The 18,881-nt window shown below is 36.6% G+C and overlaps 2 protein-coding genes across 16 annotated transcripts in view; both read right to left on the bottom strand.

Moving 5' to 3' along the window:
- Nucleotides 1-4,648, bottom strand: part of bbc (choline/ethanolaminephosphotransferase 1 bbc) — a 72,469-nt gene extending 67,821 nt beyond the window's left edge. For 7 of the 10 annotated variants that reach the window (XM_067121308.1, XM_067121306.1, XM_067121305.1 and 4 more), the window contains exon 1: nucleotides 4,472-4,648. The gene's annotated coding sequence lies outside the window, so the exon portion shown is untranslated. Of the gene's footprint in view, nucleotides 1-4,246; nucleotides 4,283-4,409 lie in introns of those variants that run through there. The other 3 variants (XM_067121307.1, XM_067121299.1, XM_067121304.1) reach the window with 2 other exon arrangements.
- Nucleotides 4,649-11,362: 6,714 nt separating this feature from the next.
- LOC136848751 (uncharacterized) overlaps nucleotides 11,363-18,881 on the bottom strand; it is a 49,371-nt gene continuing 41,852 nt past the window's right edge. For all 6 annotated transcript variants that reach the window (XM_067121318.1, XM_067121315.1, XM_067121319.1 and 3 more), the window contains one exon: nucleotides 11,363-14,720. In XM_067121318.1, coding sequence (XP_066977419.1) covers nucleotides 14,539-14,720 — 182 coding nt within the window. In that variant the 3' untranslated portion in view covers nucleotides 11,363-14,538. The remainder of the gene's footprint in view (nucleotides 14,721-18,881) is intronic.

Consider the following 18,881-nt stretch of genomic DNA (forward strand, 5'->3'; position numbering starts at 1 on the left):
CCATGAGTCCCTACAGTGCCACCCTGGTGGAAGAACAATGAACTATAATACAGTACTAGTATACAGATAACACCTCCAGATATTAGTGAACCTCTATGGTTACCACTCATGGGAGTGACCATCCCATGATCTCAAAATGTTGCAGCTAGTCACACTGCACACATTTCCACGATGATGTGCAAATGAAGACTGTTCTCTGTCAACACACTTGAAGTGGAGAGATCCTCTGGGTATGCATCCCACCCTGCTTCAATGCATACAAGAACAGAGGCATCTCCAGAGGTGGGAAGTTCAAAGAACTCCCATTAGGAGGTTCCTGTCATCCAACCACCAAGCAAGGTTCTCCGTAACTTCTTGGCTTATAGGCATGAGGTGAGAAACAGGGTTGCATATGCCGATGAAGCAGGTTCTTGATCCACATCCTCTTCATCTGAAGAAACTGGAGACAACAGAGGGTCTTGAGGAGGCTTGAATAAAGCTGGTGCCTTCTGTAAAAAATATCTGCCAAGGAAGAGCGGGAGCCTGGCGCTCAGTTGGCGCAGAACACATGTCTGGTGCTGGGCACTTGTCAGTTGGCGCCCAGCATGAGGGAGACAACTGGCACTCGGAAGTGGACAACGGGCGCTCAGAAGAGACCACTGGTACTGAGCGCTTGGATGAAGACACTGGGTGCCCGGAAGGCAAGTGGCACCCAGAAGAGGAGAGCTTCTTAGAGCTCTGATGCCAGGGAGTCAAATACTGACAAGAGCCCAAGCGTTCGGGAGAATGATGCTGTGGGCTAGGCCAGGTGCTGCAGGAGGGATGAGGGATGTGGGGTGGCTCCTTAGGCAGCTTACAGGACATAGGCAATGACAGGACCTACCATCTGAATGTCTTATCAACGGGCAAGACTCCCCAGGAAAATGCCATCGGCGCCTCTTGTCGGGGCATGAACTGCCCGAGTTGGAAGACAACTTACTCACATTAACAGAGACGCCTTTCCAATGGCTATTTGTAGTCGACGCCTGAGTCACAGGCCCAACTGAGGGGGCGACTACCCGTGGGCAAACTCCCTTGGACCTCTGGTATATCTTCTCCCAGGGTCAGGGGAGTGTGACAGCGACCTTCGCCTAGGTGAGCCAGTGGGACAGGCAGCCACCTCCTCCACTGGCACTACACTTTCACTTTTCGATTTCTCACTGAAAATCTTCTCCATAAGCACTTTGATGGATGCTCCTAATTCCGCCATAGAACTTACTGTAAGTTTGAACTTACGATCGATTCTTCCTCCAAGACTAGCAATGGCATTGGGGTCAGAAGCATGGGAGCCAGATACAGGAGTAGGTGGTAAAAAGGTAGGAGGACTGGAGATAGGAGACAATGCTGAAAAGGGGGAAGGATGAATGGGAGGAACATTTTCAATGCTACGTGTCCTACTTGCTGCTCTAACTGCCGCCTTCCGCTTGCTATCCCTATCGAGTTTATCAAGATGGGACTGCAAAACCTTCCATTCCTTTTCACTCCAGTCTTTACATTCATCACATGTACTGTATTCTCTTTTGAACATAAATGTCCCCTACAACTAGTACAAATCGTGTGGGAGTTGTAAGTAGATTTAGTTAATCTGGTGTTACGCCCCTCCCGACAGTACCTAATACTAGAGGAACTGGAATTAGACATATTGAAGTCACAATTAAGTCACTACTAAGCTGGTTATAAAAACCTAAGCTAGCACTAGTAACAGAAGTTATGCAAAAGTAAGAATACTTCACCAGATCCTGAGATAAAACAAAAAGACTGATGAAAGAATTCTAAACAGAGCTGCTGCAAACCATCAATGTTAGCTCAAGAGCCAGCAGAAATGAAGTGAGCTCTTTCGCTTGGTTGTTCCCTATTGTTCCCCGATAATGGGCGGGGCTGTCGCCAACATAAAAACTATAGAAGCACTAGTGCAGCTTTTAAATTCTGAACTGCTGCACAAGTGGAAATAATATCAATGTAATTACTTGGTAAGTTACTTAATAAAAACTGCATGTTGTTATAAATAACATTATTACATTTTACACGGGCCCACAGGTGAACGAAGTCCCTGGCAGTTACCACGTACCACCCTATATTAGGTTTAGTTAGTGAAGGTTGGTTAGGGTGCATTGCTGAAATACTGCTGCCCTACTTCCTCTTTCAGTTTTTTCAGTTCACATTTTAATGTGACCCTGTTTCCAATTGATCCCCCATTTTATTGCTGGGTGGGTAGGGAGCAAGTCTTTATCGTTATTACCCTGTATCTGCCTTGAATTATTTTTCTGTATATTCCATCATAATCAACATCAACATTCAAATATTTAAAATATTTAAGTCAGTTTTGATCAAAATTAATCAACCAATTAATAGTAAATGCTGTGACTATGAAGATGGTATACAGATGGCAGCATATAAGTTACACCCAAAACATCATATGCAGTACATAATGTATTACCAATGGGCAGTACTTTACTGATTCTGTAATTCACTACTTTTGCAATAAAAAATCAATTACGTTTACTGTATCAAATTAATCATTTATGGTAGACATGGTCATCTAGTGATGGATTTCTGAGAATTACAATAGATTACCAACAAATTCTAGGTTGCACCTTATGCTGTCAATTACAAGTACAGTAACTGATTCAAAGTATATAATATCACCAACAACCACTAATTAGGGTGACATATGAAAACAAACTTAAAACTTGATTAGAATATTTTACAGTAATTCTAAGCAAGACCTCTGCACGGAGACACTGTTTATCAATTAAATTTTTTGACTGAACAATACAGAAAAGGGTGTATATGATGCAGTACAGGTGAGATAACTTGAAAAATTTACTGAAATAATGTGAAAAATCTACTGTCTTTTGTTTATGCTTTTACACAGAAAAGCTCAATGGGAATCCATGTTTTGTGCCAGTCCTTTGGGGATCAACATAAAGATATGAACAAAAGACAGTAAATTTTCTGCACTATTTCAATAAAATTCTAAAATTATCTCACCTGTACTGCATCATATACACCCATTTCTATATAGTTGTAAAAAAATTTCAGTAATAAACAATAACTCTGCGCAGAACTCTTCCTCAGAATTACATTTTTCTATATTTTGGACAAGCACAGAAAGACGGGAACAGGTTCCGCGAACGTAAACAAACCTAACTTTTCTAGAATGCCAGGTCCTGACCTAACCAGACCTTACCTTCACTGTGCCCTGACCTGGTTGGGGGGCTTTGCCTCCCCGGACCCCATGAGTAACACTACACATCAGAGACAATGGACTTAGCTGCAAACTACCCTTTATTTTTAGTTGCCGATGTAATTTGCTGCCTTACATAGCAATATACATGTGCTAAACAACCTTCAATTTTGCATTTCTGCATTACCGTGTCCTATTTATCTCGGAAGTCACTAGGGACATTGACAAAATTGTTGAACTTTGTTAGTAAACATTACCTGAATCCTTGGTTTGTCACTAATTGGCTAAACCAGTTTTTATGAACATTTTAAGAAATATTTTGGTAATTTTACAGAAGAGCTTCACCCAGCGATTTCATTTATCAATAAAATGCTTTGACTGAACAACACAGAAAAGGGCGTATATAATAGCCGAGATAATCCGAGAAATTTACCTTGATAATTTGTGAAATTTACTCTTTTGTTTATGTTTTTTCGTTCACCGCCAAGGGGCTGGTACTACACATGGCACTCCGTGGAGCTTTTCTTTTGAATTACCACTACTTCTCTTGGGCTGTCATTAATTTTGCAAATTATTTCTAAACAGAATTCTTGCAAATTCAGTTGATCACTACAATGCATTCCTACACACAGCCTAGACTACGGTTTATGCCAATCAGAGGCAGGTTAGGCCAGGGGGGTTCCATGGAGACGACATTCCAGAGTCTGGTTGGAGCTAGGCTAGGAGAGCGGCACTCTTGGCTATATTACTTTTGGTACAGTTAAAATTCATCCCAATTGACACAGGGCTTTTTCTGATGTATCTTCACATTTTTTTCCAGGATTCGTAGGCTATATTGATTTTTCGCAGGAATTCCATAGACCTAGTAGTTCTTTCACGGGGGCCGAAAAGGAACAAAGACAATCAAATTAGAAATTCTGATGATTAATAAATGACAAAGCCGACAATCGTCTGAGGCACCAACACAACTGCAGCCACCGCAAAATTACGAACTCTGTTGTGTACTTAAGAAATTTTACCCTCAAAATAACACGAGCTTACAGGTACAGTTTTGCCGTCTAGGCAAGATCAAAGAACCATCTGACTGTAAAGCCGGGTGCATCTAACTTCGCTTCGGTTCATTTTAGGGTTAATTCCTCGCACCCAGGTTAATCTGGCCCACCAAAACATTTCTAGACGATGCCAAGTTTAATTATTCTATTACCGTAATGAAAACCAGCAGAGATGCGTTAAGTCGCAGCGAGGTTAAACTATGACATAACCCACCTTATCAAGCCGGGTAATTTCAGGTCACGTTGATCTAATCTCTCAAAGGTCGTCCTAAATACTAGCTTGAAATGCATTAATCAAAGTGTTCCATGTTATCACTAAAACAGCTGATAAACAAGGACTGAAAGCGACTGAAAAAATCCACATAGTATGGTTAATGTATGTGAGGCTTACAGTGCTGTTTCTTAATAAGAGGTTAAAACGGAGAGTCATGCTTACTTTCAAAGCGACCATGAAGAGCTTATCTTGGCAAAGGGAATTATTTCTTCTCAACATCTTTCGCAGGAAAATTGTAAACCATCTGTTTCTGGTAACGATAACAAAATTTATAATTAAAGCTAACGGGGGGCCGTGGAATTTTCCCGGTTTTTAACTTGGAAAAAACCGTGATTCCATTTGACTGATAAAGAATTCATCCGTTAATACTTTATATTTATAAACAGTAACATTATTTTTCATAAACATATACCGTTTGAACGAGTATATGTTATGGCTCCTAATAAAATTCGATCACCTTGCTCCGAATAAAAGTCTTACTTTTCTAAACAACTACCCAATCTGCCAGCATCAATTCCCAACTTATTTTGTTCGTAGCATTTACTATAATGATCACAGCACTTGATAACAAGGTCACGATGTTAACTAGAGTTCATGGTATTTACCATTTTAGTAGTGCCATTTGCGACCAGTCATACTGCATTATAAATGCGATGACTGCTACTAAAGAAAGCGTTTCCTATGAAAGTAACATTATTTGCTATCACAGATGAATCAATGTCCATTAGCTACCAGTCAAATTATTTATTATTATGATGATATTTACTATCACGGTCACAATATTTGTTGTAATCCTAGTGCATTACAAGTATTTTCAATCAACCATGCTTTCAGTTTCTTAGTTACTGTAAGTTGTCCTTCCATCTGCTCTTGACTAGCAAATAATCTAACCATCCTTAGTCATTTCTTTTTTCCATTTATTAATCGAGCCTCTCATGGAACAAATTTTCACAAGATTCTGGCCACTCTCAATCACCCTAGGAACTCCGTGCCAATTCTTTGTCCCCGGACTTGACGTTTAAATAATCTAGAGTAACCATGTCTCGGTATCTAAACCTAGCCAGGTACAAATTCTTAATCTCACAATAACTTTTTCAGTCTTATTGCTTTCCATTCCTGGGTTATACAGACTTGCCATCACAATTTTTCTCTCGCTTGTTAAGTTTAACCCAAAAAGTCCTCAGACTATAGTATTTGTATTCTTGCCTCTTTCTTGCACTAATAACCTACTTCGGCATCACTTAGCCATCCAATATACAATCTCTGTATCCTCTTTCAGACCTGCAGACCCAAACCCTTCACTTTTGTGACTTTTGTCTTGCCAAATGATATTTCATAATGTGGTTGCAAACTTCCCTATCACATCTAGTCTACTTAGTATATTTCACGCCGTGAAGCAAGAATGCTAATATTTTTCCTCCACATATACCAAATGAGTGAAAGCTTGGAGTTGCAGTAGGCTTAATGACCACAGAAATTTACCTAGACGGGTAGAAAGAATTGGTTTGATCATAACACAAAATGTAAGCAGTGAGTTTTAAACCGAAACTTATTCGTGAAGGACACTATCCCCATTACATATAAATGCATAATCACGCACATGCATGAAAGAATTTTACAGAAGTTCTTTGCATCTCACTGCGTTGGAGACGATGGTCGCTTTATATTTGCGCTTCCGCAGGCATAGGCTACACTTACGTGTAGGATTATGTCATTAAAAATCAGGATTTTTTCAGTTGTCCTTTAACGTTAGCATAAGAGGATCAGTAATTTTTTTGTATATTGTATAAACAAGAGCTTCTACATCTTCAATGAAAAGCATTTGAAGTCTTAGAAAAATACTGTAAATTGAAGGACAAATATATATTTTACCTGAACAAAAAAAAATCACGTTAGCACATAAGTAAAATTAAGGAAAAAAATTATTCTTTCCAAGTTACGACAAAACAGCAGCAAGTAATGGTTAGAGACGTAGTTCCAGATTTATCTAAACTGTGCTGTTTAAATAACATCATCCGTATATTTCGATCGAAGGTGCTTTTGGGCTTGTCCTCAAAGCTCTGAATCACCGCTTCCCTACAAGGATCGTTTGTCATCACAAACACGTTGATTGGAAAATATAAATGACTACACTGACATACTTCCATGAGAAATTAAAAATAAACACTACTACTGAAATTAAATATGTTTCACAATTCACTGATGCTTGCCCTTTCTAGATCTAATTAATTTATATTTAGTAAAGTGTAAATCAGAGAAACAGTACTTTTCTTCCCATATTTTAGGATAGTGGAATACTGCGATTACAACGGAATATGGCTAACCGAACGATGGCTAACGTATTGCGTAGTTTTAGTATTTCTACAGCATGACATTTCGAGTGGTTCCTTAACCTTTCGTCTCTCTTGTCACCTAAACAACCTTCATTTACGTTCTATTAAATTTCGCCATAGAAAGATGTGATTCATGCATTAACTATATTTTCTTCATCATCCGAGAGACGTATTTTGTTTCTGAAACATTATGACGTTAGTAATCAACACTTGCTCTTTAGTCTTTACAAACTGGTTAAGTCCGAACGCCTGCGGTTTTATATCAAGAACGACATTCATGATTGCCAGAATATTCATAGGACTAAGGCAGAGCATTAGTCTTGCGTTGAACGAAATTTAATGACAAAATAAATAAATTGCAGCTGCCTTCATGCAATTTTCATACCTACACACACACACACACACACACACACACACACACACACACATATATATATATATATATATATATATATATATATATATATATATATATATATATATATATATATATATACACGTGTGAAAATTGCAATGAAGGTAGCTGCAGTTTATTTATTTTGCCATTAAATTTCGTTCAATTCAAGACTAATGTTCTCCCTTATTCCTACGAATATTCTGGCAATTATGAATGTCGTTATATATATATATATATATATATATATATATATATATATATATATATATATATATATATATATATATATAGCCTATATATAACCTATATATAGTGTGGTGTAAATTTGCACTTGTAGTACAGGTACAGTATAGTTACATTACAAATACACGGAGGAAGAAGTGACAAAATACATTTAGTGAGAATTGCCGAGTCTCAAGGATAATATAATAAGAATTAGAGTATGGACAACTCTACGGAAAACTACTTGACTTAAATATCGTGAGACACAGAAATGTCAAGGAGATTATTAATTAAAAAAAATAAGAGAGCGGTTCGCGTTGTAAATCGTAAAGTTAAAAGATTATGGAAGTTCAAAAGATGGTAAAAAGGGAGAGATACAAGGCAGTAATAACAGGATTACGACGAACATATGCAAAGATACTGTAGCAAGATAGGAACTGAAAGCTACATAAACCCTGTGAGTTTGTGCCTTTATAAATAAAAGAAGTGATTACTTACGCCAGGTATAAAAGCCCGTAAATTAATGTCATTGTACAAAAAGAAGAGAAAGGAAATGGCAACATCTATTGTAGTATAAAAACCGGTAAGGTGATGCCATTCAGCATAAAAACCCGGTTAATGACTTTACCGAGAAAAAAGTAATCGCTACCACTAGTACGGTACAAAGATCCGTAGATAATGCCCTTATCAAATAAAAAAAAAAGACAATCACTAGCGTGGCATAAAAATCTGTAAGTTAATACCATTGTAAAAAAAAAATCCTAGAAATGGTAACTCGGAAGTTAATAACATTGTAAACAAAGAAGAGTAACCTAAGTCATGCATAAAATTCGTAGGTTGAGGTCTTCATAAAGTAATAAAACAAATGGCAACTTCTGGAGTGGAATAAAAACCCATAACTTAATGGTTGTCAAAAAAAAGCAAGGCAACATCTGGCATGGTATAAAAACCCGTGAGTTAATGGTATTGCACCAAAAATTTGCAACTTCTGCAAAGAAATAACCGTAACTTTCCTCATTAAAAAAGCAATGGCAATTCTGGTGCAGCATAAAACCCCGTCAGTTAATGGCTTTGTGGAAAAAATGGTAACATCTGGCATAGCATAAAAATCTCGGGCGTGACATAAAAACCTGTAAGTTCATGCCTTCATAAAAAAAGCAAAGGCATATAACCGTCAGTTAATATCCTTACTGATAAAAACAAAACAACTAGCAACATTGGTATGGTGTAAAAGCTCATAAGTTAATGTCTTTCTCAAGACAAAAAAAAAAAAATTGGGGAACCTCTTGCTTGGTGCAAAAACCCATAAGTTGAAGCCTTTCTAAAAAAAAAAAAGGAATCATTGCATGACATAAAGCCAAGAAGTTAACGCCTTTATCCATACAACAACACAAATGGTAACTTCTAGTATGGTAATGTAAAAAGGAAAAAAACGGAAATGGCAACCATTGATATTGCATAACAACCTGTAAGTTAAGCCATTGTAAAACAAAGCAAAGAAAAATTAAAAAGAAATGGTATCCTCTGGCAGGGCATAGCAACCAGCAAGTAATGACATTGTTAAATGTCAATCTCTAGCATCTGATATGGCATCAAAACTAACAAGTTATGCCATCGTAAGAAAAAAAACTGAAATGGCAACCACTGTTGTAGTATACAAGCCTGTAGGTTAATGCCATTGTACAAAACATAGAAAGTGGTGACCTCTGGTGTAGCATAAAAACCCGGAAGTTAATGCCATAGTTCCAAAAAACACGCGCAGACACTTACACAAACGAAATAGCAACCTCTGGCATGGTATGAAGACAAATAAGTTAATACCATTGTACAGAATAAACTAAACAAAAGAAGTTGCAACCTCTGGCACAAAAAAGAGAGAAATGGCATTGGGCTGCAGGTCCGGCTGGTAGTACTATATCTGGATTAAGGACCCCGAGATGAAACGAGATCGGGGTACAAACACCTTCTGCCTTGTAGGTTGCTATCTTTCAAGCAAAGGCTAGATTCACAGTCGAAATTTGTAGCCTTGCTCAGTAGGAGCACCAGAAATCACTGGCAGCAGGATGATGCCTGGGGTTAAGGTGTTGTTCTCTCTTCTGCTTTAACACTGGACGACTGGAGGATAACCTTAAAAAAAATAAAATAAAAATAAAAAACTTAACCTCTAGTATGTTATGCCCCATGTTGAAGATTCATCTTGTGCAATACCTTTGTTATGTGGGCAAGTGCTCAGATTTCTAGATGTATTCTTTCAGATGCCCACTTCTTGTAATTCTGTTGGAAGTCTAGATCAGCCCTGCAGATAAAGAAGCTCGCTTTTCGTAGGCAATGTCTCTGGAAGATTTCCCTTGTATAAAAGCTTTGTTATGTTGGCAAATGGTCGGACATCTAGATATATTCTCTTTGATTGCCACCTTCTATTAGTTTTGATGGAATTACCTAGAAGACTAGACCTGCTGAAAATATATCTAGATATTTGATTGTTTGTCCACATGACAAAGTTCTTGTACAATAGAAATTTTCTTTAAGGGACATGACATAACATACTAAGAGATGATGTTTTTTCATTTTTGCCAGACAGTCTTCTTGATTATTGAAACAAAATTACTGTACTGCAAGGTGGGTATCTAACAGAATAGATCTAGATATGACACCCAAATTCTATAATTCTCTTGGAATAGTCTGGACAACTGTCCCTATGGAAAAAACCTTAGCTTCTATTATGCTATGTCCTTGACGAAGATTCCTATTGCACTAGACCTTTGTCATGTGGGAAAACTGGCAGATACCTAAGAGACTGAAACTACTGGCATTCTTCCTAGTCTTTATAAAACATTGTATTTCCTACTTTCAGCTGTACTTTCCATCTTTGTATCATTTTTGAAAGAATCAACATTCATGTTTTAATTAAGACTTCTAATTAATCTTTTTGGTAAATCCAGTATGTCACTCTTATGTAATTTATTTGCATTGTCACTTAATTCTTCATAATCAAATTATCATAATAGTTTTGTTTCAATGACCAATATATTCTTCTGGAGTTTAAAGCCCTAATGATATAATTGTCAAATATTTTCATTACTTCAAACTTTGACTAAATTCATACACAAAAAGAAATCAAACTGTATTGACACTGGATCTGATCTGCATTTCACCTTTTGCTTCTGATTTAATTCTAATATGGCTCTGCAGTCTTATATGAGAAATCCTTGTGGTAAGTTCTAAGGGAAGGGCCAACACAGGCCATTATATTCATGCATTTTTCTGCAATGTTTGAGATAGGCTTGATCATCATACAACGGGAATCATTCAAATTTGCTTACGTATTTCTCCATGTCCGCAAGGAAACTACAGTTATAGGACAGATCATCATGTAGTTTAACCAGTAAGCAAGTCCATACACCTAACTCTCACTGGGCTTTTCTTTAATACTAAAATTTGCTGATTTTATCTAATAAATTGTAGTTTTGAGAAAAATCTTCAATGATTTGTTTTCAAAACTTGACATTTGCTGTTGGTTAAAGCTCGGATATTTACATAAAATGTGTTTAATAATGTTCACCAGCACTCTCTTCATATATGGAATGAGTCATGTGGTTTATTTATTAAAAAATATCCATTGGTCAAAGACAGGAAACATTCTTCTCCGTTGCATCAATCCACATCTCCTCTTAACAAGAGGTACAAAGACTAGTGCAATCTCTGCAGAAAAGATATAAATGCATTACTTTTAATGCATGTACTTTTCCTCATTTTAGTTTACTGAATTACACAAGTAAGTGGTGAGTACTGTCAATTGAAACAGTGGCAAATAGTTACATCTTTAAAAGATTATTTCATATTACTTATAAGTGTAGGAGAAATCACGAATCACAAAGCTGACACTTCCAAACATTTTATTAGTACAGTAATTCCTTATGATTATGTCTTATAGAATTTACATCACACAGAAAAACTGGTTTAGATACACGAAATATAAAGATCTCACATAAGGCAGGTAATTATGGAAGAAAAAAATTTCCAGTTGTGCAGGGAATATTAAGCAATTAGGTATTTACCTACAGCATTTATTATATCTACTGTGTTTTTGTTAAATCTGTCTGTCTCATGCTTCTAAGTATTGTACCTTTTAATAAGGAAGTAATTTATAAACTACTTTTAAAATAAACATAAGAGCATCTGCATACTGAAGTGCTGCATATAATGAGACTTGAAACAATGTACAGTACAGAGGTACTATCCTGAGAAAGGGGAGCAAAGTTAAAGAAATGACATTTTTCAGAGGTGTATAACAGCATTTAATGACATATGAAGAGGTCTACAATTAATATTAAATCACAGTCATTTTTCAGTTCTGAAAAAATTCAGCACAATTACTCCCAAAGATATTCTTATGTCTCAAAATGCCAAACAGATAAAAGGACAGAACTAGGTTGGAACAAGAACCAACCTGATACAAAAATCTAAACAAGGATAACATAAGTAACAAACACAAAATGGGAAAAGAAAATAACAACACAAATTAAAATTATTGTAAAGAACAAAATAAGCATTTTTGTATGTATGTAAAATACACAAAAAATGTTTGAGAGCTTACATAGCAGACTTAGAGGTAAACAGAGGAATAGAAGAAGTCGGTGTGCATATGTGTGTGCGTGCAAGCTAGTACACATTGGACTCAAGCAACACTTCAACAATTTTCAATACTTCTCCACATCTTCAAAGGTGAAGTCTTGAAGAAACACAACAGCAGCTAGTCTACTACTCCATTAATTTGTTCTTAAGCCAACTGCTATTTTGGCCATTAACACATGGCCATCTCCTCGGATACAATATTTACACTGGGACTACTGTACTCTCCAATATATATATGTGTATGGCCAAAAAACTGACTGGAAACAAGACTCCAAAAGGAATATCTAACATATTTCACAGTTCACACAAATAAAGATCAACAAATTTTAACTGACTGGGATTCTCCTCCATGAGCATTCTGGCTCCAGAGTGAAGCCTAGTGGCCTGCAGCCACTGTGATTCCAGCCCAGTTCATACTGCAAGGCTGTCAGGCCTCCTACAAATTTAAATATGCAACCCATGCCAGTCCTAGACTCCTTGGATCCCAAAAGAAGGCAATGTTTCTCATTACAAGGCTGGCCACCAGTGTCCAACATGGTTCCTGAGAGGTTTTCACACCTCCAAATTCAAATAAGTGTACAGTAAACTGGTCCCAGCTTCCTTGGATTTCTGGGGTGATGATGTTTTGATCACAAAGGTGGCTGACAACTCAACAATACTCTCTTGCAGCCATGGTATCCTCTAAGTGATGAAGTAGCTTTTTCACATCCACCCACTTTTTATTATGCTTTTTTTTTGGCAAAGTATTTTCATCAAATGCTAATGAATGTGCATGTGGCACTAAGAACACCCTGGAAGCACTACAGCAATTTCCAGAACTTCTTATTTTCAAGGCTGAAATTCCAAAGGAAAAAATTCCTAATCTGCTGCTCCATTAACTAATTCTTCAGCTAATTGCTGTTTCAGCCATTAATCCATGGTCATCTTCAGGACTACACTAGATCACTATGAAACTAAACTCAACTATCTAAGAAGTACAGCCAGAATGTTGATTAAAAACAAGAATCTAAAAACAAAATTTAACACAAGTTTTATAACTCCAAAAAACAAAGATTAACACATTTATGCATATGAGTTCAGCTAATCACTGTCTAATGACTGTAATAAATGCAATTAGCCCCTTTACTATTTACTACAGACTTAAGACTTGGCTTCTTGTAGTTATATAATAAAAAAATATCAACCATTCATTCTCAAAGTCTGTGGTTTCAAAGCTTTCTTCCTGAGGACTGATTACAAGAATTAAAATATGACAGTGAGACCCAAACAAGGGGTTTTTGTAGTATGAGGTATTAGTCAGCCTTCAAAAGGATTTTGCAATCCTAACCCTTTCAGTCACATGGCCTTTATAAATCCTGTCTGTCATGGAGTCAGAGCTGTGATAAGTAACACAATTTGGCTTTTGGATGATGTGTCAGTAAGCCATGGATGATTGAGAGGGCTAATACTCAGTGCATTTAAATACAACTTTGTTTTACTTACTACTTTGTAAGTCTAAAAGATACTACTGTAGTACATTCTTGTAGCACACAACTGATAAGGTGATCCTCTACTAACAGTCAAACATCACTGAGTAATACATGGCAGTCACTGACAATAAGGCACACTCAGTTACCAAGATCTATGGTAACTTAGTTATCTTTAATTTGCTAATATCTTCAGATATTAATTTGCTAATCACTTCAGATCTAGTGTCAAATAAGAAACATTACATTTTTCTCATAATTCCAAACTACAATAATCTATGACACCAACCACCAATGACGACAGTTACATCAGTAAATCAAACAGGATAAAAAACAATGTCATCACCACAATCTACACCTGTTTTAAATAAAATAGAATACACTGATGGGTATCTAGAAACAATTATGTCCCCCACAAGATGACTGATAACTCACACCAAATAGCTATTATTTCATGACTACAAATTCTATACCTGACACAAAGAAATCAATGTTATTGTAACGTCCAGTTAGGAACACACGCTGTACAAATGTCCTCATTATTCTTTAATAGTGATGTATCACAAAATATCATTTAAAATATATAAAAAATCATCTTGTTCATGAGCAAAAAGTATACCACAATATTCTGGGCTTTGTGACATTAACTAAATGAGAGAAAAAAGAATAAGACAACTATAAGGGGTAGTATCTAGATAAAAAAAAAAAGAACATATTTTGAAAATTAAGAATACAGACTTGATTATAGAAGTTCCCTCGCTTTTGTATGAGTACTATATACCTACATCAAAAATGTACAAAAGGCACTAACATTTTAAAATTATTTTTAATGTACTTCAAGCCTCAATTTTAATAGCAGCAGTGCAATACACCACAGGATCATACATCAGAACAAAGTTTATGGGTATACAGAAATTAATTGACATAGGCATATAAATAAAATTTCAGTTACTCTTAGTAATATGTTTCTTCTATAGTTAATGATTTAGTAGACTCCAATAAATCCAATGTGTCCAAATAATTATCTGATGATGTTGGACGGAAACAAGAAACACCAAAGGTGGTCAGCTGTTCTCTCCACTCCGGTAAGTTTTTAATGTCTAGAAAGGCACCCTCAATCTTAGCCTTCAGCTCATCTGAAATTTAGGGCATCAGGTTCATATTTTACATAATTCCTTCATTATGAACTCTACACTATAACTGCAATACCTGAAATGCTTAAACAGTCTCTCACTCATAAGAAATGGTATGCTCTCCAGTATTTCAAGCTTATAAATAGGGTACACAGTGAGTTCTACATTTAAGTAATCTGGATGTATACAGTAACAGATAATCAAATACTCATATAAAATGTAATGAAAAGATTTTGGGCTTGATTCTAATATTTTGTAAAGACCATAACAGCAAAACCTGGTAACTGAAAAATGTGAAAATAGTTTTATGTTTGGCTAGCCCCTTACAATGCCATTAGACCCAAGAATGGTTCTGGAAAATAATCAACTTAGGAACTGACACAGATCTAAGTATGCCATGCTACTTCACAAAACAACTATAAGCTATCCATGCATCTAGGAGGATTATTGCCATAATTATTACAACTCCATAATCTGTGGCATCACAATGTTAATGCTTCTATCTTATTCTTCTTCATATGTAGACTAACATAACTTCAACACACTGAAGACTGAGCATCAATAATTGACCTGATAGAATGATGATGAAAGACTGAAACTTTCCAAACCACAATCTATTAGTGCAGCAATCCCTGCACAAGAGTAAGAAAAATTTTTGGCTCTCTGGTCCCAAAAAATATTGAATGGAAAGCTTTAAATTTATTTTTAATAACTTGGTCTGGGATACCAATTAAGATTATCGCTCACAACTTTTGGAATGAAACGTTCTACAAAGTTACAGATATCGAAGGTGTTTCAAGTGTAATTGAAACAAAGTTCTCTCTTTCTTACTTCCAAATCCATTACTACTTTCACATCTTCCTCTTTACCCTTAGTCCCCCTCTTCTTTCTATGGGGCCCTCTCAATTCTCTTTCCTGTTGTCCCTTAAAGGATGACACTAACATACATATACATACAATAGTAAGCATAATCTACATGCTGGAACTAAGAATGTTACAGACTTACAATAAATTCCCCTATAATCAATGGAACAACCAAGCCAGACAATATACATGCACCACAACCAAGATATCAACATGACAGATTGTTTTAATATCCATAAGGTATAAGTATTGTCAGATACTTGACATTACAATTGCTGTAGCCAGGAAAAAAGTTAGTAAACTGTTAGCTCATTTAATTATTTAAATATGAAGTGCTATTTACTATAGCAAGTTTACTTGCTGAGCCATTATGTCTTTCTACATAATCCTAATGGTTGATTTGCTATGCATAACATCTGAAGTTAATTCAGTTTGTCTATGTCCTTGGGGACTGCATTGGTAAGACATCTTTGTCTTCTTTGTTTTGCAGTTCCAGAAGTTGTTTACCTTATACAGGTGTTCAGCATTTATAATGTACTAAGCTTGGATAGTATTTAGATTTGAATATCATATAATTATCACACTTTTATTTAGAACGCATCAGTTTACCTTGACTTTGGTTCACTTACTAGTGCATTTGTGAAATATAGTGATCTCCATTATTATTAATCATAAAAAGCAGTGACTATCACTGAAATCTGAACTGTTTACATTGTCACAGACCCTATCCACATTAAATCCTCAACATGTAAAACACTATTTTTGGATGAACTGAATCTGACTCTATTTGAGATCCAAGGAATACCAGATGAATTAGAGCAGGTAATGAGACCACAAGAGCCTAAAGTCGGAGACTTTGCAAAGGCTGCATTTGAAGAAGGCTGAGTAGGCAGTGGAGAACGAGTTGGGGGGGATGTATCACTCAAAGACAAAGCTGAAGAGGACACAGGGCAACAGCACAACTCTCAGTTGTGAGAGGCAAGAAGAGAGCTTGTTGTGGGATGGAAATGGCCTAAAGTAAGCGATGGCTCCTCAGACTCTGGAGACTCCTTACTGGGCTCATCTAAATAGCAGTGATGCAAATTGTGGCTGAGCTTAAGAGATAAAAAATGCTTGCAAAACAAGTCTGCTGGGGATTTGAACCAACTGAATCAAAAGATGAAGCCTCAAAAAACAAGAGGAACCAGATGGCTTGGCAACAAAATGTCTTGAAAACAAGGGCTTATCACATCCACTGAGCTGAAAAGGCAGACTCTAAGTTGTCAAAATTGAAGGCATGGTGGACTCGGGTAAGGACACTACTGCAGTTGAGTGCACTGAGACAGTCAAATATACTAAAACAGTTGTGCACACAGAAGTAATGTATGCCATAGTAGTCTAGTAAGCAAAAGCAGTCAAATAACCTGGATTCATAGAATATATATTACCCATTCTGTATATGGGAGCAGACAAGTAATCAGAGCAGTTAGGAATGCAGAGGCACAGTGCTCTGGGCAACCAAGTGCTTTAAATGGGGCAGTCAAATACTCTGGAACAAGCAGGTACACAAGACAAGCAGGTACACAAGGGAGGCTTGTATGTGGGAGCAGCCAAGGAGGTTGGAGCCACCACATTCACTGGAGCACGGACCAGAGCTGTCATATAAATGGGAACAGTAGAGTACCTGTGAGCAGTCAAGACCACAGAAGCCTTAGATGTTTGACATTCTGCAGAAGGCACTGGCACAGCAGGAGTCGCAGACATTGACAGCCAAACAATACTAATCAACCACAACCCAAAACTTGTCCTGGAACAAGGAGACAACATTTTCTTTTGAGTTAAGCCAAGAAAGATGCATCCACAGATGAAAGACTTCCAAAGATGGGAAGGAATGGGTGGAATCACAGGCAGAGGTGGGAAATGAGTCTGGGGAACAAAATTAGAGACAAAAGCAGTAGATGACAAAGAAACTAGAATACTATCCTGTACATGACATATTTCATGAGAGAGAGAGAGAGAGAGAGAGAGAGAGAGAGAGAGAGAGAGAGAGAGAGAGAGAGAGAGAGAGAGAGAGAGAGAGAGACCTTCAAGTACTGTATGGTGTAATTAAATTTACACTGTAAAAGGCAGCAAACACACCGCAAGTGCACAATATAGTTTACCTCAATGTGATGCATAAATGTACATATACACATGCACACATACAGACTGATATGCCAATGAGCAAAAAAAGTTATGATGCAACATGGTCGGACAGATTTTACCAATATTTTACCTTGTAATCTGTTTCAAGTTTTTCACTTTGCTGGTATTTCAACTTCAGAAAAGTTTATTTAATATAAAAATCAATGAATTGGAAAAAAAACATAAAACAAGAATTTTTAAAATGAATGAAGCAAGAAAATTACGATAATCATAAATTCATTGTCAGCATCTATCCACATACATCTTAGGATGTGGATAGACATAAATTATTAGGACTATATAGAGTACTGGTTCCCCAAACGTAAACATATGGATACATGGTTTGTACATCAGCCAGCTCTCATCAACTTGGGATGAATTCTATCCACAATGCAGGGATTAGACAACTGAATTCTTCCCACAATACAGGGACTATTTAAACTTTGCACAAGTGAATGCTGGAGAGGTACCTCTAGAACTTCATTTCCAAACCACACTGCTCCATAGATTGTTTAGGTTTCACAATCCCTGCTTCTCTGACCAGTCTTGTAATTGGGAAAGACATTTACTTTCCATATTATAACGACCATCCTAAAGTTCCACATCCTTTCTATTTTAAAATGAAACTGATTTTAAATCATTTATATACCCAAACTGAAATAATCATTCAACTATTCTGCTTTTCCTCCACGGAAATTACCAGAAATTAGTTATTTTAAGAAGGTTGCATTTTTAGACCACTTGGAACAGCACAGCCATTCAATTCAAGTACTATAAACAGATGGCTTCAACAAATCCAAAGATTTAAAACATTTGGCATTAACACCTGCCAAATGAGAAGCCAATGCTAATTTTTTATCAAATATTTCACCAGTGAATCAAGTTTCATTAACACAAATAAATTTTTTTTATCACTTATGAATACATTGGGGTCTTGGTAACTACCCACTATACAGCAGAAATAAACCACTAATCTTTGTTGTACAAAATCTGAAGCCATGCATTTTCAACCCACTTCATTATTTTGTTAATGGCAAGCTGTAAGTGCTGCTCAGCTCCTGCCATCCTTGAATTCATAAAAGATTATGTTGTCATCAACAAATAAAATACATGATATATATTATTTGGGACAATACT

This window comes from Macrobrachium rosenbergii, chromosome 19, assembly GCF_040412425.1.
Source record: "Macrobrachium rosenbergii isolate ZJJX-2024 chromosome 19, ASM4041242v1, whole genome shotgun sequence".
NCBI lineage: Eukaryota > Metazoa > Arthropoda > Malacostraca > Decapoda > Palaemonidae > Macrobrachium > Macrobrachium rosenbergii.